The 20,726-nt window shown below is 46.4% G+C and overlaps 1 protein-coding gene across 3 annotated transcripts in view; it reads left to right on the top strand.

Moving 5' to 3' along the window:
• AK4 (adenylate kinase 4) overlaps nt 1–8,963 on the top strand; it is a 74,342-nt gene extending 65,379 nt beyond the window's left edge. For all 3 annotated transcript variants that reach the window (XM_031968968.1, XM_031968967.1, XM_031968966.1), the window contains 3 exons: nt 1,723–1,895; nt 5,191–5,309; nt 7,103–8,963. In XM_031968968.1, coding sequence (XP_031824828.1) covers nt 1,723–1,895; nt 5,191–5,309; nt 7,103–7,214 — 404 coding nt within the window. In that variant the 3' untranslated portion in view covers nt 7,215–8,963. The remainder of the gene's footprint in view (nt 1–1,722; nt 1,896–5,190; nt 5,310–7,102) is intronic.
• Nucleotides 8,964–20,726: the final 11,763 nt, after the last annotated feature.

Below are 20,726 nucleotides of genomic sequence, written 5' to 3'. Positions count from 1 at the left end.
GGGTACCCAAAAAGCATGAAAAACAAGCAGCTGCCCCTGGGAAACAGATCCAGGGAAGTCCTGCCCTTTCCTCCACTGCTCAAGAGGCTCTCGCTCCTGCCTAAAGACAAAGGGCAACCTGCAGCTTTTCCCCCACACTTAGGGCAACAGACACAATATTCTGGCCGTGTGAGCCTGAGACATTTGCAAAGTCCTTTAAAGGGTTGGCTTGGGATAACTGAGGTACGTGATCTTTTCCCGGCTGGATAGTAAGCTCCAAGGCACAGGGCTGCTTAATTTGTGTCTCCTCCTCTGTGAAATGGGGGGATGGACTAGATGTGGCCAGCTGTGGACAGGGAATCCTGCGTTCCCTATAGGCGTACAGTGCCTGACACATAGTAGGCACTTAGTAAATTCTTTGTTGATGAATAGAACACAAATCCCTTGAGGAAGGAACTGTTTATTTGTGGGTTTGTGAGCCCTGCACCTGGTTAGATTAAACTAGCGAGCACTCACTAATTAATCAGCAAACATTTATGAAGCGCCTACTATGTGTCAGGTATTGCACTATGTGCCGGGGATACAAAAAAGGACCAAAGTCCGTAATTGATTGCTGGATATAAGCTTCTCGAAGGCAGGGAGCGTGAATTTTGCTGTTTTATTCCCAGTTATTTGTTGAATTAATGTTTTAGGTGCAAAATGCACCCAAGGGTTCCTTCCATAGGAGTATGTGAAAGGACATCGCAGAGTCCACATGGCTGAGCAGAATCAGGGTACGAGTTTGTTTTGCTTCAGCCGCATCTTAGCTGTGAGACCTTGGGCAGATAACGGATCTCGAGTTTTGTTCTCCTCTAAAAGAGATGGCAATATGGCAGACCCCTGGAATCCGCCTGCTTCGAAATTCACCACATTAGGATTCAGCACATTTCACAAGGAAAAATGCTTCTGCCCTCCTCGCACCGGGTGTCGTGTTGTTGGGCTGGTTGTATTAGCAGTGGGGAGGAGAGGCGTCCTTCAATTGCCCTTGACTTGGGCAACTCCTCTCTGCCCAGAGGGGAGCACAGGTTGTGTGGACCAGAGGGGAAGACCACGATTCCAATCCTCCCTTTGATATTTAGGGAATTGGGAACATCACTTCTCTTCCAGGGGCCTCAGTTTCCCCATCTGTACAGTGAGGGGTTGGAGATTGATTGGTTGATATATTTGGGGAAGGACCTTTGAGGACTTCAAATCCAAACCGAGACGGAGTGATTTCCCTGGAGACCAGACAGCCAGGATATGTCAGAATTTGAACTCAGACTCCTTACTCCCCTTTGTGAGTGGGTGGACGGTATTCCCACGACTATAATTTGGACTAAAATCATCATCATTGTTATTAATAAATTATTGTTAATTAATGTAATAATTAATAAGTTTAACAGTAGTAGTGCTGATAACAGCGAATGCTCATTATTCTTACAGCTTATGATTTTGAGAGGCAGCTGGTCTGCTCCATAGCGTACAAAGTGCTGGACCTGAAGCTGAGGGGATCTCGAGTTCAAATCTAGCCTCAGACATTTCCCAGCTTTGTAACCCCCGGCAAGTGATTTATTTCAGCCTGCCTCAGTTTCTCATCTGTAAAATGGGGATGATAGCACTTACCTCCCAAGGTTTTGACAAGGCTCAAGTACCAAATTTGTAAATGCTCCCTTAGTATGTAGTAGGTGCTAGATAAATGCTTCTTCTCCCTTTGATGGCATTTAGGCTTCCCCAGGACAATAACGCAGGCCGAAGCCCTGGACAAGATCTGTCAGCCGGACCTTGTGATCAGCCTGAACATTCCGTTCGAAACCCTCAAAGACCGCCTCAGCCGGAGATGGATCCATCCTCCAAGCGGGAGGGTCTACAACATGGAGTTCAACCCCCCTCAAGTCCAGGTAAGGGCAGTGGGGGCTGTCCGGCTGTGAGCTTTGGGGGGGGTCGTTGAGCTGGAGTTTACCTCAGCATTTTACAGAAGAGGAAACTGAGTCCCGAGGGAGCCCCTGGGGAGACCTTCAGGTCCCACCTCTTGGTTTTAGATGAAGAAAGCGAATCTCATGCAGGTGACTTGCCCAAAGTCTCATGGGTGATGATCCTAGGAGGGGAGGGAAGGAAGCAAAGAAAGGAAAGAGGGGAATGGAGGGAGGGAGGGAGGGAAGAAGGAAAGGAAAGACTAATTAGATCATTAGATTGAAAGCCTCTTGTAGACAGGGACTTTTGACTTTTTATATCCCCAACACTAAACCCAGTTTCTGCATAAAATAGATACTTAGTGTTTATTGATTGATTAAAATACCAGCTTTGAAGCTGCTTTGAAATAATAGAAAAAAAAAATAAGACATTGGAGAGAGGGGCAGCTAGTTGGTGCAATGGATAGAGCACCAGGCCCAAAGTCTGGGAAAACTCCTCTTCCTGAGATCAAATCTGAGCTCAGACGTGTCCTGGCTGTGACCCTGGACAAAGCCCTTCACCCCGTCTCTGCCTCAGTTTCCGCATCTGTAAAATGAACTGCAAGAAAACTCCAAATGAGGTCATGAAGAGGCAGACAAACCGGGCATGGCTGAATAATGGCAAAAGCAAGACATGGGATGGAGATTCCCCTTCCTTTGCTCTCCATGTATCTTTTATGGCCATAACTATTCTCTTTGGCATATTCTGTCTCTGAATACCCTGCCTTATTCCCTCTGTCTCTGGCTCTCTGTCTGGCTCTAGTTCTCTATCTCTTTCTCCTCTTCGTCTCTTGTTTCTGTCTCTCTTTCTCTGTGTCCCACTCTATCTGTCTCTGTTTCTCTTTCTCTCTGTCTCACTCTCTATCTCTGTCTCTGTCTCTGTCTCGCTTTGTTCCTTTCTCCCCTCATCTCTGTCTCTGTCTCTCTTTCTCTGTCTCACTCTCTATCTCTCTGTCTCTGTCTCTGTCTCGCTTTGTTCCTTTCTCCCCTCATCTCTGTCTCTGTCTCTCTTTCTCTCTGTCTCACTCTCTATCTCTTTGTCTCTGTCTCGTTTTGTTCCTTTCTCCCCTCATCTCTCTGTCTCTGTCTCTGTCTGTCTGTCTGTTTCCCTTGGACAAAGCCTTATTATTGCCATTTAACACTCACTCCTGTCTTCTTGGAATCCTCTTCGGTCTCATCGGCCTTATTTTCAACATGTTTCATTTCCCTCTGAAATTGTTTTCCTTGATACAATTTCATGCAATTTCTAACCTTGTTGAGTTTCTTTTCTGTGATTTTTATTCTTAGATTTCCTCTCATCTGCCAGGTCACGATTCTCCCTAGAACTTGACTGTTTTTCATGGATTCCTTCCCTTCTAGGGAGTCTCTGTTGCGTCCCTGCCTTGTGGAGCTCACAGGCAGGGCCCTGCCAGACGGGAGATCTCTGTGAATCATCCTCTTGCTTATGTAAAAGCTCGGGTGGCCGGCTCTTCTGAGAGGCCCTCCTGGCTGCCTCTCGCTTTTCATCTTCCTGTTCATTTGCCGCTTTCCCCTTTGTCGCTCGCTTGGAGCTGATGCTATCTCAGCGATGTCCACGCAGGCCCCAGCGGCCCTGGTCTCCCTGCTCCATATTATTCTGGATCCCCCTGAAACCCTGGAGAAAGTCTGCATCCCCAAGAGGTGTCTGTCTTTCCCTGTCACTTAGGTGGAAGACCAGGGCATCTTGTCCACAGGCCTTTCGGAACGGCTTCCTCCCCAGGCCCCTTTGCAAACCAGCTTCTGCTGTCCTTGTGTTCCTCCCAGTGACAGATCACTGCGGAGCATATTTATGGAGCTGATTTTTTATTCAATTACCCAAAGCACTGAATCAATTCCATTGGATTTCCTCTTGCTTTTGGCCCAGCGTTGCATGGAAATGCTCCCAGAATTTTTGCCTAGCACAGGAGAATTAAGGAGCTCTGTCCTTTCTGGTCCAGAGGCAGCTGGGAATGCTATTTAAAATTTATTTTAAAAGCCTTTTTCTCTGTAAAGTGCTACTCTGTGGTAACCTCGGGTAGTAGAAGGCTTTGCTTAAGATCAGGAGAGCTGGGAAATTAGGCGGGGGGGGGGGGGGGGGGGGGGGGGGGGGGGGGGGGAGGGGGGGGGGGGGGGGGGGAAGGGGAGCTCCACAGAGAACCCTGACAACTGACATGGAGGATCCATTGCTTCCTGGTGAATGATTTAATGAACCAGGATAGAACGGCCCCTTTCTTCTTCCTCAGGGCATTGAGAATCATGTAGATTTTAGGAAAGTAAAATGGGAATCTAGCTTTTGGCCGCTGGCGCTGCAGTGGATAGAACACTAGGCCCCAAGTCAAAAGACCAGAGTTCAAATATTTATTAGTAGTTGTGTGAACTGGCTTAACCCCTACTTCTCTCCATCTTCTCCATGTTAAACAGGGATAGCAAAGGAACCTACCTTATTGTGAGGATCCAGTGAGATAATATTTGTTAAGTGGCACATAGTAGGCACTATAAAGCGCTAGCGACTTTTATTTTATGATTATTATTCTTGTTGTTGCTATTATATTCTCAATGTGAGATTCTTGTCCATGACCAGAAACTTAAATCACTTTGGGAAAATGGCTCTTCTTAGTTTGAGGGAAGCTCAAAAGAGGTCACAGAAAGCCGTGTCTGCTCTCCGCCGTCTTCAAGAAATGGACTCCCCTTAATCTTGACATTTTGGCTAGAAATAAACTAGGAGACAGAAATGGAGTTTCTGCTGAGCAGAAAGATGGCATAGAGGCCTGAGGTCGGGCTTCCACTCGAGCCTTCCTGCCTTCAGGTCCAGCCTCCACCCACCGAGTCGCTGGAGTCCCGGGTGACGGAAGAATGAGTTAAAGTGATCCGGCAGTTGTTTTTAACCCTTCCAGTTTTGTTAGATTGTGGAAACAGTTATAGGAATAAAATGGAGCGTCCCACTAGCCTGCCCTCACACTAGGGACATCCTGCCTAAATCTCCTCCTTATGCTCATGGCTTCTGACTCTGCCCCTGGCCCAGCCAGGGCCCTCGTCTTCTTGGCGATCCCTAAGTCAGAACCGCTCTCGTTCTGTGCCCACCCACACCCTGCTGAGCCCTTTCCTCCATGAGCATCCCCAGGGGGCTCATACTGAGCCCCCTCCCTGTCCTTGATAGACCCCCCGCGTCTGCTGCCCCCCTCCCTTTGGGTCCCAGACCTGGTCGCTCTCACCAGGGGGTCTCACCGGCTTTTTCTCTCCCTCCCAGGGGGTTGATGATGTCACTGGCGAGCCTTTGATCCAGCAAGAGGAGGATAAACCCGAGGCTGTTGCTGCCAAGCTGAGACAATACAAGGAGGTCGCAAAGCCCGTGATAGAATTATACAAGTGAGTGCTGCCGTCCTGACCTGCCCATCCCCTCCCCGAGAGCAGGGACCCTGGGAGCGGGCACAGGAGGGTCGGACCAGTGAAGGGGCGGTCGGAAGTCCTGCCAGGGCCCCCGGGTGGGGGCTGAGAGACGCCCTACCTGGCACCCGGCCCATGGCGAGCGCTTTGGAACCACGTGTACGATTGAACTGCCAGGCGGGGAATCCGGAAATCAACAACAATAATAAAAATAATAATAATAATGGAATTGGGCAATTAATAGCCTAAAACAACAACAATGATACATAGCAAGATAATATAATAATCTATAAATATAATGTAATATAGACTCAGGCTCTTAGATTACGAATCATAAGGATAATGACAGTAGGGAGTCAGACAATTGATAACTATAATAATATCAGCACTAACAAAGCTCTCAGTGACCCTCCAGAGCATGAACTCACACCTTTTACTCCGATTCAGTTGCAAGAAGGAGTTATTTTATGCACTTGTGGAATCACAACAAACGTTCAACCTAGAGGAAGGGTATCGTCTGCTAGCGTGTCAGCCAGACGGGAAGAACGTTGTCGGGGATGCTGCTAAGAGCCAGGGGCTCGGACTAGATGGGAAGTGGGGTCTCGGGGGGATTACAAAGCTCCAGAAACAGATTAGTTTCAGATTAGAGGTGGGATCTGAATCTGGGGCTTTCTTGACTCGAAGGTCAGCCATTTGGCTCCTCCGCCATATTTCTTTTCAGTCTCTTAAATCCAGAATCAAAATACAAATGAAGAGAAGTCGATAAAAATAAGCATATTAACTTTATGTTAAGTCATAGCCCTCCTGTCCCCTAACCCTGATCCATCACTACAAACCTATATTTTTCTTTCGTTATTTAGGGTATTCAAAACTTTGTGCAGTTGGGTTAAACAAGTTTTTGAGCTTGGCAGCTGGGGGGGGCCATAGTGCAGTGCTGAAGTCAAGAAGACTCAAGTTCCTGAGTTCAAATCTGACCTCAGACCCTTAATAGCTGTGTGATCCTGGGCAAGTCGCTTAACCCCGTGTGCCTCAGTTTCCCCATCTGTAAAATGAGCCAAAGAAGGAAATGGCAAACTACTCCATGATCTCTGGGGCCATGAAGAGTCAGACATGGCTGGAGAATGATCACCAAAATAGCTCTTGATCTTTTTTCTGTCATTATCACCGTGAATTCTGTCTTGTCCAAGGTTAAAAACTAGGCTCACTTCCATTTTCCTCTAAGTGGATTTCCAGCCAGCCTTCAGTTGTTCTATTCTTGGAATCACACAATCAAGGCGTCTTAGAACTCCGCTCCTCCAGCCGCCTGGATGGAGGCTTAGTTGAGGACTGAATGCGAGCAGTGCCTAACACATTGACCAGAATGTAGTAAAAACTTAATATCTCTCTATTGAGTTTAATTGAATGGACCCTAAAGGACCATTGGCCAACTAGTGGCCGTGTGTGTGTTGGTTTTGTCCATCCAGAGGACCTGAACTATACAGTAATAGCACTTTGTTTTCAGATTGTCTTTATGCTTCTTATTTCCATATTAAACACACCGTCCCCTTCCCTCCCAGAGAGCCTTACCTCGAAGCAAACGGTTCAGGGCGAGCAACCAAACTCATCACCATTTCTTACCCAGAGTCCTCTAGCCCTTCACCCAGAGGAGGAATTTCCCTCTGAAATTTGTTTCCCTCGATACAGTTTCTAACCTTGTTGAATTTCTAGAGTGAGTGAATCATTTTTGAAAGAAAGACTAAACGTGCTTTTGTTTTGCTGTGCCCCTTCTTTTTCAGGACCCGAGGGATCCTCCACTCCTTCTCTGGGACAGAGACTAACAAAATCTGGCCTTATGTTTACTCACTGTTTTCCAGCAAGATGGCCTCTATTGGAGCGAAAGAAGCTTGAGAAAGAAGCTTATAGCACAGAAGGACAAGGAGGATGTGGTTGTTCATTAAATTGTGTGTGTAGTATTGGTGCTGTGTTCAAATTAGAAGCTAATTGAGATCACTTGAAGCGCCTTCCTCGGGTATCCCGGGAGTGGATATCAACAGGAATCTGTATAGCGAGGTGACCAAAAAAGAGGGCCTTCTTCCACTTAGGAAGGGAGTCTCAAAGGATTAAAAACATTTTTCTGCCCCTCCACTGTCTAGGTAGTGAGCGTCAGATGACTTCTCTAACTTGTAACTCATTAAGATTGGTGTGGGGGTTTCCGTCCGGGTGTTCTCTGGGAGGTAGCAGTGGGATGGTGCCCCGGGGGCTGCCCCAAAGCCCATGGACTGGAAACCTTGAATCCAGAAGATCTTGATCCTAGAAGCTCTGCCTCTGTCTTTGCCCTTGTCGCCCAAGCCAGCTGTTCCCATTGTCTGTGGTTCTCTGGGATTCTGGCTGACGTCTGCTTTCGTTTTCTGTCTTTGGGATGTGAGTGCTTTCTCATCTTCCTCCTGCTCCAGAAGCTTGTTCTCTGTGCCCTCCTCCGAGAAGAAAAGCAGAAGGACTGCTTCCTCCTCCGTGGCTCAGCCCCCTTCCCCAGGACGCCATAGCTAACGGGGGAGATGGCTGCCCCTTTGAAACCTCTTGACATCTCTTAGGAAGGAACGAATAGAATCCATTCAAACTCCAGCAATTGAGTGGTACACGGGGACATTAAACCCCAGATTGGAGTTCCCTCTGTGGCCCCTCGGCGTCTCCCACAGAATACCCCCACGTCATCTCAAGTGTTCAAGATCACGTATCAAAGCGGTTAAAAATACAACATGGCAGGGACGAGGTGTTGTATAATGGCTAGAGCATTAGAAGTAGGAAGATCCCACCCTTTCCTGCAGCTGTGTGTCCCTGGGGGGCTCATCTGTAAAATGAGGGGTTTGTGTGGATGACCCCTGGATCTTACCTTCAGGATCCTATGAGAGTAAAAAGATGTTGTAGTTTTTCTTCAGAATGAACTAAATGAGAGATGCTGCTAAACGTGAGTGTTGAGACTGGGAGGTGGAGGGGTCTGGAGCTTATTGTAGACACTGCACACGAGTCCGTGCCCCCTTGGAGAAAGCCTCTGCACTAACCACGTCTAGACCCAGTATGATAGCTTTAATACCAGAGGGCGTCCATGTGGGAAAGGGCCAAAGGATCCCAAAGGCTTCGTCCCTTAGCCTTGTTTCCTCTGGAAAATCTAGAAAATGCTGTTTATTCCTGCTGCCTTAGAGCTCATGAGCATCCTCTGCCCATGACTGGGAGGAAGGGGGTACATTTCCCCAAGGAAATCCTCTGCTGGTGTTTCTGGGAAGGAGTCTTTTCCCCCGTCCCCCACGCAGCCCTGCTCACTGCTGGAAAGCGGGCCTGCTTTCAGGGCTTCGGCTGACGGGGCTGAGATGCATTATTTACTCAGTGAAGCTTTCCTTGACATCTCTGCGACGCCCCTTTCGTTTGGTGGCTCAGCCTCGGTGAACTGGATGTTCTGTATATTTTAAAAAAGTTTTTTTTTGCCAAACTGACTTTTCTTCTCTCTGCCCTCCTGATTGAATATATTACTTGTGTTCTCTTCTAGCTGTCTTGATGGGGAGCCAAGTTTTCTACTGTTTTATTGGGTGAGTGGGTGGGTGGCGGCGATGGAAACGGAGTGTTAATTTTTCCAATTTGTGTAATTAAAATTCCTGCTCTGGGCTTCTGAATGTGGTCATTGCCTGATGGTGTAGTCCTGGGGAGGAGGGATGGCTGGGGGATGGGGGGGAGGGCGCCAGGTGGGAAGCAGGCCTATCAGCAGCTCCTCCTGGATGGAAATCATCAGCAGAGGAAGGAGAAGTCTGGGAGCAGGGGAGTGGAGCCGGCACTTATCTAGAAATGGCACACCACCGTAGCAACGGCCGCAGTAGTAAAAGTGCCTTTGCGATCTCCAAATGCTTTTTGGGTATTTCATAGATGACTCGTCTCCCATCTCCTGCTGGTGTCCAGGATGCCCTTTCTCATTTTCCCAGCTTTTCCTTTTGCTACCTAGCTTCCTTCCAAGGCAATTCTTTGAGGAGACCTTTCCCAATCTCAGTTGTCCCATCACTGGGCCTTTACCTTGTATCTTCCCATAGGTATGAAGATATCAGAATATAAGAACCTCTCTCGGCCTCAGTTTCCTTATCTCTAGAATGGAGACATAGCACCGTCTCCCAGAGTTGTGTGGAGCCAAGGAAATCCCATTTGTAAAGGGCTTTGCAGACTCTGAAGGTGCAATGCGGATGCTAGTTCTTAGTGATGAACTCCTTAAGGCGCCCTTTGATCCACCTGCCCGGCCCCTGTCATGCTCGTACCCAGAGGCCCTTGGTAAATGCTTTCACATGTGACTGATAAGAGAGACTTAGAAGGATTCTCTCATTTTCAGGGGAAGAACCCAAGCTTCAGCCATTTAAATATGGTTGTGGAAAGAGTTTATTTTTCATTACGTTTATCCTTTAATTAGCTCTATGGTGGTGTCTCTGAGAAAGGATGCTCCAGAGCTAGCCACCGGCCAGCCCTGATTGTTCAGTCTCGGGCCACCTCCAATCCTGGGACATCTGTACCCAGGCTCCCGAAGGTGGAGCTGTCCAGCACCACTGATGCATTCAAGGTCTCTCCCTTTACTTGTAGAGCTGCTCCTCATGTCCATAGTCTTTGACTTAAGGAGGCTGAGGAGAGTGGTGAAGGGAGCTCTGAATCTGGGGCTGTGGGGGGGAGGGGGGGGCTGGCCTCCATCGTGCTGGATAACCCCATTGAGCCTCAGCGTCCTCCCTGTGAAATGAGGGTTCGAAATCTCTGCAGCTGTGATCGTAGCCAGGTTGAGGGGAATAGTCTCAATGGAAAAAAGGAAGAAAAGGCTAGGTTTGTATCCCATGGGACATTTCAGCAAATACTTGTTAAGCCCCTATTGTGTCCTAAGCACTAAGGGCACAAACGGGAAAGCTCCCTCCTCACAAAGAGCCTCTTCTGCAAAGGTGATGCATTCAGACAACGGTGTGCACATAGTCATTTAACAGGGGCAGGCTTGAAGATAAGGGCTAGTACAAAGCCCGTAAGTTGGTGGACGAGGGACAGTGGAGGTGGGAAATGGAACATGTCAGAGCTGTTGTGAAGACAAAGTGAGATGACTTGTGAACGGTGTGTGCCGGAAATAGGGACCTGCTTTGGTTTCAGCTTCCCCGTCCTCTGACAGAGTTCCCGACGTCCGGAGGCTGCCAGCTTGGTCCCAAGGCAGGCCGGTGGCAACGATGTGATTTGAACGTCGATCCCCAGCCTTGAATGTTCTTTCTGTGACCCGAGGAGCAAGGCCTTCCCTGTGCAGCCCCAGACTCTCCATCTCTGTCTGAAGTGTGTCCTTGAAGAAGCACCAAGAACTTGGAGCTCCCCATGGCAGCTTTCCCCCGAAACCACTTACTCCAAGGGCAGTCTCCGCAGATGGGGAGTTGCTGTGGGAGACCATGGCCGTACGCCCAGAGAAGCTTCTCAGAAACAAAGGCCGGACTCTGGGGTCTCGGGCCCCTGGATGAAACAGCACTTGCCTCAAAAAGCATGAGACTCGAGATAGCATTTCCAAGTTCAAAATGAGCCGGGAGCACAAATCCATTACTCAGAGGGTGCGTTATATGGGGCACAAGAAATCCAAGGAAAACTAGTCCCTGGTTTGGGTTCTGACAAGATTTTCCTAATCCTATCCAATACGCTATATTCTTACACTTAAGGTACCTTAAGAGGAGACGGGTCCCATGGCCACTGTCAGAGGTGCGGCCCAAGCCTTATTTTTCCTAATATTAGGTTCTCCACTAGCCACTGCTTCCTGCTCCCTCTCCAAGGATTGCAGTCAACCCAGAAGAAGGCAGGTAACCATGAAGTTGTCTTATTTCTAATGGACTTGTTATACAAAAAGAGGGGAGAAAATCCAGTCTTTGAACCCCAATTCTTAAATCTGGAGCTGGACAGAACCTTAAAGACCAAGATGAGTCAACTCAGACTTTTAAGTACCTCGCTCACGGTCCCACAGGCAGAAAACAAGGGGCCTGAGTGCAGAGCCAGTGCTTTTTTATTAAGCATCGGCTAAGTGTAGACACAAAAATAAAAGAAAGCAAGTTTCTGTTTCTTGAAAACCTCTGGTTCTCTTACACAGACCCCAAGGAGCCATTCATTTTTTTTTTTTTTGCTTGGAAACCTTGAGTAATGGAGATCTCATTCCATGAAAAAAATTTATGCCATTATTAAAAAAAACAGTTCTAGCAATTGCAACAAAACCTGGTTCTTGGAATCTTGTACCTATTGGTCCTCATGTTTAGGGATAACCCGTAACAGTCCTTCCAGTGTGAAGTCTCCTTCCCTATTTTCTTCCCTTGTACCATCCTCATCCCAATTGCCTTCCGAACACTTCCCCCCCCTTGTCAGAGTCCATTAGAACCAGCCGTGGGGCTTAGAACTGAGCCCCGGTTCTGGCTGCGCTTGCTTCTGCGATTGTCTCCCAACTTCTGGACCCCAGTAACGCTGGCAACATTGGGAATGGGCGGCTTAAGGGAAAACAGTCCTCAGGCCAAGGTTCCCTAACAAGACGTGCATTTTTTTTAAGTTCACTTCAGGCTGATCAGGAGAGTTCAGGGAAAGCAGTTTCAGGATCTCCCTCCTGCTTCCAGCTCCTTATAATTCACAGTTGACCTGATTTCCACTCTCAGCTTTAGCCATCTGGGTGCTGCCCTCTGGTGCTGAGAGAGGAAAAACGCAGCAGAACTGGACGGCCCATCCTGCCTTTCCACCCACGTGGAATTTGAAGCAATTCATTCTGGGCTATTGGACTTTTTGTCCCTTCCCTCTCAGTTGCTCCACACCCTCTGTCTCTGTAGCAGACGCTGCCCTTTGAGCAAGATTTCCCTTTAAAAGTGGGAATGGCCACGGGTTCAAATCCCCTCTCTGACACGAGCTGTATTTTCTTGGGCAAATCACTCCCAGAAATGGGGTTTTGGGATGGGATGGCCTGGGGGTCCCTTCTAGCTCTAAATCCCTTCTTGATCTTCCAATTCGGTGATTCCCTAAGACAAAGTCATAGAGCTAAAGAAGGAAATATCTCAGGTCATCTCCAACCCCTCCAAGGATGCTCAGCGGGGAAGCATCAGGGGCTAGATTCGGACTCCAGAACCAGGGAGGGCTCCACTGGTTCCCTCTTGGATCTATGACATGGGAGTCCGCTCGTTCTGAGAAGCAGCCCTGGGGAGGAAGACTTCCATTTCAGAAGGGAATGTGGTAAAGTCATCAATGCTGGCCCTCTGCATGTCCTCAGAACTCTTCTCAAATGAACTTGGAAATACTGATTGTGCAAGATCCAGATGTTAGGAGACTGGGGAACAGGATTTCATCCAAGGAACACTTTCAAAAATGTCTTTCTGCGCTGGTTCGGTGAGCCAGGAGTGGAACAGAGCCACAGACCTGACTGGACCTCCAACTCCGATAGCTGGAATGAGCCGGTGGGAAGCTGACCTCTAGTGGTTGATCTGGAGCACATAAAAATCAGAGTCTGACCATGGCCCTCTCCTCCCTCAGTAGATTTCAATGACTCCCTGTTTCCTCCAGGAGCAAGTCTGGAATCCTGTTCGACCTTTAAAGTCCTCCCAAATACGGCCGATGGCGACTTTTCTAGGCTTCCTATACTTTATTCCCCTTTCGGCGCTCCATGATCCAGCTACTGAGGTCTCTTCCCAGTTCCTCACATATGGCATGGCAACCCATCTATCTTCCCACTGGTCATCCCTGGGTCGGGAACTCTCTCTTCACTGGTCTCGGGCTCTGGTTTCCTTAACCCTTCCGCCTTGCCCAATCTCTCCCTCACAGTGCCTTCCCTTCCGAGATGCCCATCGGAGAACTCCGTCCAGATGGAGCGTTTGTGGCCGATCCGGGATAGGACACTCAGCTTGGTCCGATCGGCCACAGGCAGACCCACTGTCCTTAACTGTCCCTGTGATGTCATTCTGGCGCTCTTCAAGAACGAGGGACAAGAGCCAGCCATCCTGTCCGGCTTGGATCGAGAGGAGTTCATTGTACAGTGTTTTACAACTTACGAGGGTTTACAGTGTTCTGCTTTTCTCATGGGGCTGAACTTCTTGAAATAGGGACCATTTAGGGGGGTCTTTCTTTGTACCCCCAGCACTTAGCATAATGTCTGGAACCTGGTAAGAGTTAAGAAATACTGATTGATGGACGTCTCAAGGAACGGGGCTTCTGGAGAGAATATAAGGATTCCTCCTGCCCTTTAGAAGTACTTCAGACCCAGCTGAAGGAGAAGGGAAGGGGGGAACATTTATAAAACACCTGCTATGTGCGGGGAACTGGGCCGAGTACTTTGTACAGCTATCTCACAACAACCTGCACAACCACAAGCTGCTGTTATTATCCTCTTATTTTGCTGCTGTTCAATTGTGTCCAACTCTGATATCATAGAGCACAGACTTCACGATCTCCTGAACTTTGTTCAAGCTCATGTTTCTTCCATGACACTATATTCCCATTTTACAGGAAAATGAGATAAACAGGGTTAAGTGACTTGCCTGGGATCATACAACTAATCAAACCCAGCATTCCATCCACTGCATCTCCAGCTGCCTCAACTGAACAATCATGAGGACTACTTTTACTCTAAGGTTAATGAATGGAACTTAGATGTTCCCAAGGAGAGATACTGGTTTCTTTTTAAGAAAAAGCAACTGCCTGATTCACATATAATGATATTCATAAGGCACTAATACAGTGCATGGCATGTAGTAAATGCTCAATAAATGTTCCCTTCCCTTCTCACACTGAACCTCCCCCAGTTCCATATGCACCATTTTGTCCAGACTAGGACAAAACCACCTTGGAAATCTTTTCTATTTGATAATCCCATCCAAAAGAGGGGACAGAGAGAGGAGCAGACTGGGAAATATGGCTGCAATTTAATCATCTTTTGCTGGATCACATAATTCTTGCCAACTCCTCCCTAAAAAAGTACACCTGTCATTTATTTTAACTTCCGAGAGACAAGGCCTTTCCATAGACACTCATGAAATGGGAAAACCAAAAACCTAAGCAGAAAGTTTTTGGGTTCCTAAGATCATGCCCCTGGAGCTAGAAGGCACCTTGGAGGCAGCTAGACTAACCCCCACAGTAGAGATGGCGACGCAGGTTTGGGGAGGAAAAGTGACTTGTGCAAGGGTGCCCAGCTTGTGAGCAGAAGATGGAAATTTGAACTGGCTTCGAAGCCAGAGCTCTTTCCCCTATGGGAGGCTGGCTCCTTGTAAGAACTAAAAGGTCCTTTCCTTTATATTCAGAGCTACATCAGAGCAGTACAAAGCTTCTAGGCCAGTCTCTGTTTTGTAGAGGTCCAAAGGGGCTAACTTACACCAGCTCTTTGGCAAAGTCAGTGTTCAAATCATTCTAATTCAGGAAGCCATGGAATTATGACCCTTAATGGACCCCATTATTGCTCGGGGAGTGATGCTAAACAGGTCAAGTTGCCATCGCTCAGCCCAGTTCCATTCTCTCCTCTCGCCTTTCTGACAGACTTTAATAGTCCTTCACACTATTGCTAGGCTAACTTTCATAATTATATTTTACTTCACCCAACAAGCACACATTAGGCACCTGCAGTATACCAAACATGGCATGGGGCCTGAGTCGATATAAACTACAAGTAAATAACCCCTTCTCATGAAAAGCTTCCCTTGTACATTATAGAACAGTTTCTTCATCAACTTAAAAAAAAAAAAACTTGATAATTGCATTTCAGTATTATTGGTTTTCTTTTAAATCTTGTACATTTTATTTTATGCATTTAAAAACCTGATTCTGAGAAGGGATCCCGAGGCTTCATGAGACTGCTTGCCACTGGGGTCCATGACGTGCACACATACAAAATGATAAGAGCTGCTGGGCTGGAGAGTAATAGATAGTAAAGAAGCATCCAGGACCCGGAATCCATTATTTGGGAAAGAAAACAAGGTTCTACTTTGAATTTTTTTTTCAGGAATTATTTTGGAGACTATTCCGCAGCTAATGGAAATGCTTCTCTATCTCCAAGCTCACTTTATTTCCAAACTTCCAAAATGTGGACGATAAAGACAGAGATGCTGTGAGCAAGAGCAAAGGGTATTTAACATGGGAAGGTGCTCAGGAAGGAGCCTTGTTGTTAACATAAGCTTTTCAGCTGCTCCATGAACATCAAGGGATTTGAACTAGAATGATAAGGCAATTTCGATTTTATAGCCAAAAAGCTGTGCTTTCTTTAGGCGATGGGGAACTACCTGAAGAAAGCCTTCAGTTTTCTAGAGAAAATCACTAGTTATGGTCACTGTCCCAAATCTCCACGGTCTCCAGAAACTGATCTCAATTATTGCTTTGGGAAAGAACAAAGATGATCTCACAAAAAGGCCATTCACTAAGCTGGGAACTGAGCTAGTGGCTGTTGACCTGACCATGCTTCTGAGCAGTATTTATTGATGATGATGGGTTGATAGCTAGAATTTACAGGACACTTTAACTCATTCGATTCTCCCATATGGCCCTGCTATTATTATCCTTATTATCATTAGGCTTTTATTAACACTTATAAGGTAAGTGACTTGTCCTGGATAATACAGCAGATATAAGTGCCTAAGAATTTTAACTGGGTCTGACTCCAAGAGCAAAACTTTGCACAAGGTCACCTTACTGCCAAGTGCTTCATTGTAGTTAGCTGATAGTACACAATTTAGAGCTGAAAGGGAGCTGGAGGCTCATTGCAGATGAGGAAACTGAGGTCCAGAGAGATAAGGGATTTGCCCAAGAGCAAAGTAGCAGAATTAGCTTTGAAACCCAGGCCTTCTGCCACTAAATCTCATGTATCATGATGCCTCGAATGCAAGAGGGTCCCTTACCCAGCAGCCTCTTTTAGAATTTCTTAAAAAAAAAAAAAAAGAAATAGAACTCTTTATTAAAAACAGTTACATGGAACCATCAATTAGTATTGCAAATTATTATATTTAAATAAGAAACAATTTATAACAAGACAAAGAAATACAAAGACCTTTTAACAATTAGATACTTTCCTCCCTAGTCTTATTTTTGTCAATCACACGGCTTATTTTAGCTTTAAACTTGAGTAGAACTGACTCATTCTGAATCTTTTAGCTTGGAGTGAGATCCTTCCCCAGCTGTCTATGGCTCCATGAATTTCATCCATCTGGTGAATACTCACTGAAAAAATGACACAGTCAAATGAGAATGGAGGGGATGTGCTTTGGAACCCTAAAAAAACCCTAAAATCCTAAAAATGCTGTTATTTATTATTCATTCATCTCTATGCCTTCCTTGTAGACAACTACACTTCTAACCCTGACCCTGCAATCTATTGTCTTCCTCAACATTTTCTGCTGAAATCCCTCTTCCCCAAAGGCCTCCAGAACCATCTCCTCAGCCCTCCCGACTGAAGGTGATTTTTCCTTCCTCAACTAACCCAGGTGTGAGACTTCTCTTATTATCGCCCAACATCCCATCAGCCCCATTTTCTGCCACATCATAGTAATTCTTATTTTGTATGCGGTCCATTACTCACCCAGATTTCTTTCAGAACAACTGTTGTCTCTTTGTGCTTCTTCCATGTTGTTCTTGTGAAGTTGAGTTTGGCCCAAGGGCAAGACTTTACCTTTATCCTGGTGGGATTCCATCTTCCTAAATTCAGCCCAGTGGGTTGGTGGCCGTGGTCCTTTTGGATCCCAGCTCTGACGTCCAGTACATTTATTATCTCTCCCAGGTTGATGTCATCTACAAATGTGATGAGCAACTCATATTTCTCTTATAACCTGGAAGCTGAATCTGATCCAGAATCAGGATGTGGATGTTGTTCTCCTTCCAAATGTTGCCAGATTTCTCCCCCCCCCAAAATTTAGCCTCTGCTCTGATCCCCTAATCTAAACCCCTCTTCATCACCTGCACAGCTCCCTTCTCCTTATTCAGCTCAAATCCTTCTCTTCTGCTTTTCACCCCACAGCCATCTCCCAGAAAGGCCAAAGTTCAAGTGAATGCTTTAAGTAACAGGGGTCTGAGAAGACCAGCACTATATATTTGGAAAATACACTGGGTTCCCAAGGACAGAATAATAGTAGGAAATGTTTGAATGAAGATCAGTTGCTCTTAATGCTCTTCGCACTTAATACAGGCCGCCTGGGCAGAAGGAGGAAATAGATAAGATGGGAAAACAGATCATTAGTTTGGACCAGAGACATCTTCCCTCCAGAAATGACCTGGAGATTGTCAACTTTAACTCATACCTTTTGCAAATATGGACCCCGAGACACAGAGAGTTTAAATAAGTTCAGAGTCTTACAGGCAATAAGTAAGCATCAGAGGTAGAATTGGAACCTGGTCCTCAGACTCCAGCACTAGTATTCTTTCCCCTGAGCCACGTCAGCCTCAGTAAAACCGCTCTGGTCAGTTTTTCCTAAATGCCACATTCATCCTGCCAATCAGCTGCCAGGGTTTGGGTGACGGCTGCCTTCCTTCTTTCAGCAGACTTTGGGCTCCTCCTATTCGTACGGGGTTGTTTCAATGCTGTCTCCCCATTGGATGCTTCCCAAGAGCAGCATCTGCCTTTGCCCTTCTTTCTATCCCTAGCACACAGCACAGTGCCCGGTACATGGTAGGAACTTAACAAATCCTTCCTTCCTCCCTTTTTTCCTTCTTTTCTTCCTTTGCCTTCATTCCTCCCTCCCTTTCTCCCTCCTTTCCTCCTTCCCTTCCTTCCTCTCTCTTTCCAACAGGAGGAGGATGTTGTGGGTAAGTCTGGCAAGAGACAGAGAGGGAACCACTTCACTTCCTTACCATTGCTTGTCTTGAATACAGAGGAGGAGAGGAATCAAGATGGCCAGCCAGCAGGATGGACAAATATAACCCTTCTGGTGCAAGTGAGATTGGGGAGCAAAAGGCAAGAAGACTGGGATCCCAGAGCAACCTTGATCAAGGAGGAGGCAAGGGAGAGAGAATGGGAGGTCACTCTTCTCCTAATTGGGCAGTATAGTGTAATGGACAGAAGTTTGGTCTGGAGATTAGGAGTCCCATTTCTGAACCTACTAGTTGTGTGACCCTGAGCAAGTCACTACCTCAGTTTTCTCATCTATAAAATAGAACTACTACTCTCTGTAGGCCCTAATTTATAAGAGTTGTACTGAGATCCAAATAAGATAAGTAAATGCTTTTCAAGCTTTAAAACACCCTAACAATATTAGTTATTCCCTTTTCCAGCGAATGAGCAACTGAGTATTTAGAAAACACGCCAACATTATGTCACATTCAAAATCTCCCACACGAAATGGTCTGGTACCCAAGAAACTTGGGGGAATGAAGCACTAGCCTTTGCCAACTGGCCACTCGAAGAGTGCCCCGGAGGGGTGGGTACTTTCCTGTAAAATCGTCCCCCTTCCTGCAAGTGTTTTTCTCTTCTCCTCCCTCTCTCTCACTTGTTCCACCACTGAGTCATCTGCAGCTTGTCACTCACAAGGATCCCTGAGTTCTTTTCCTGTGCACGAATGGAGCTATTTATTGTCCTATATCTCTGTGGAAAATTGTGTGTTTTTCTTTCTGGAGCCAACTCTAAAGGCAGCATGACACAGTCGAAATAATACCGGGCTTGGGCTCAGGAAATCGAGGTTTGAATCTCAGCTTGTTCACCAACTGGGTGACGGAGCAAATCGTCCAGAAGGATGCTTAATAATCAGTCCATCAACAAGCATTTATTAAGTGCCTACTAGATTTTGGGGATATAAATAAAAAGGAAATTGTCCCTGTTCTCAATGAGCTCCCACTTTCCTGAAAGAGGCAGCACATGACCATCCATTTAGAGTGGCAGGGACCTCCACAATCATGGAATCCAATTCCCTCATTCGACAGATGGGGAAACTGAGGTCCAGAGAAGTGAAAGGACTTGCCCTGATCTTAAGGGTCTGAGGAAGAATTGAATTTGGATCATTCTGCCTCCAAGTCAAGCCCTCCAGCTACTATGTCATATAGCACATCTGTATAAATATTTACTAAATCAGTATTTATTTAGGGTGCAGGCTTGAGCAGCTGAGCAAGGATCAGAAAAGACCTCATAGAAAAACTTAGCCCGGACGAAGATGTGAAGGAAATTTAGGATTAAAAGGGGCAGGAATAAAGAGGGAGGGGGTTCCAGGCACGAAGTCAGGCTGGGCAAAAGCATGGAGAGGGGAGATGGCAATGTTGATCACTTCCCCAGAGCAGACGCTGTTCTATTTTTAAAACACGTATGTGTGTGATTATGATTACATATGTTTGAATAGAATTTGGTTATGTATTAGAGCATATAGAATATTCTATATTCCCAATGGAATAGGGTTATATATTATACATGATATATCGTATATAGTTATATATTTTCATAAAGTTGAATCGATTTTACTTCAGTTTTCTTCCCTAAAAGATGGAAACCCCCACAAAACTCCAGCTCTCTGCCTCACGGGATTGTTATGAGGGAAATGCTTTGTAAAACTTAACAAGCTGCAGAATTGTGAGATAGCCTCATGATCTCTTGTGGACTCTCATAGGATCACAGAGTCAAAGGCTTAGGAAAGGGACCGTAGCACCATCCAATCCAACCCCCACCTGAAGAAGCGTGCCCCTTTTGCCACTGCCCCAAGATTTGCAGGGCACTTTATGTGAATTATCTCGTGACAGATGGTATGGCACATTAGCTTCATTTTATACAAATGAGGAAACTGAGTCAAAAAAGGGTAAGTGGCTGGCTCAGGGTGACACAGCCTGAGAGAGGATTTCCACGGGGGTCTTTCTGACCCCAAGTCCATCCCTAGATTTTCATGACAAGTGGTGTCCGTGCTCATCTCCAGCAGGAGGCGGTCAGCTTTTGGAGTCCTCAGCACACAGGACGTTTTTTACTGGCGTTCTGCTTAAGGACGCACTTCATGAATTTAGGATCATGGGATCCTGGATTAAGAAGAGGAAGATGCCCTAGAGATCATCTGCTCCAAATTCAGTATTTTACAGACAAGGAAACTGAGACCGAGAGAGCTGAAATGATGGCCAGGCTCACACAGGGCAAATGGTGAAGTGGAGATTCAAACCTGGAACATAGATGGAGAGAGGGAAGAGATCTCAGAGGTCTCACTTGACAGATGAGGAAACTGAGTCCTAGGGAATTGAAGAAGGTTAGCCCAAAGTCACCCAGGTAGTAGACATCAGAGGTGGGATACGAACCTGGATCCTGAGTCAATACCTTTTCACTGTTTTATGGTTCCAAATATTGTTTTTTTTTTATTGTACCCCATTACTTGCCATTTCAATTCTCTATTTATGATCTTCAGATTAAAGATTATCTTTACTGTTCACTTTAGCCTCCAGGATACTAGTTAATTCCATCTTTCCAGATCCAAGCTTAAGGTCCAATCCCATCTC

Source organism: Sarcophilus harrisii, chromosome 4, assembly GCF_902635505.1.
Source record: "Sarcophilus harrisii chromosome 4, mSarHar1.11, whole genome shotgun sequence".
Lineage (NCBI taxonomy): Eukaryota > Metazoa > Chordata > Mammalia > Dasyuromorphia > Dasyuridae > Sarcophilus > Sarcophilus harrisii.
The sequence above is the reverse complement of the archived record's forward strand: the minus strand, read 5'-3'. Positions and strand labels throughout refer to the sequence as shown.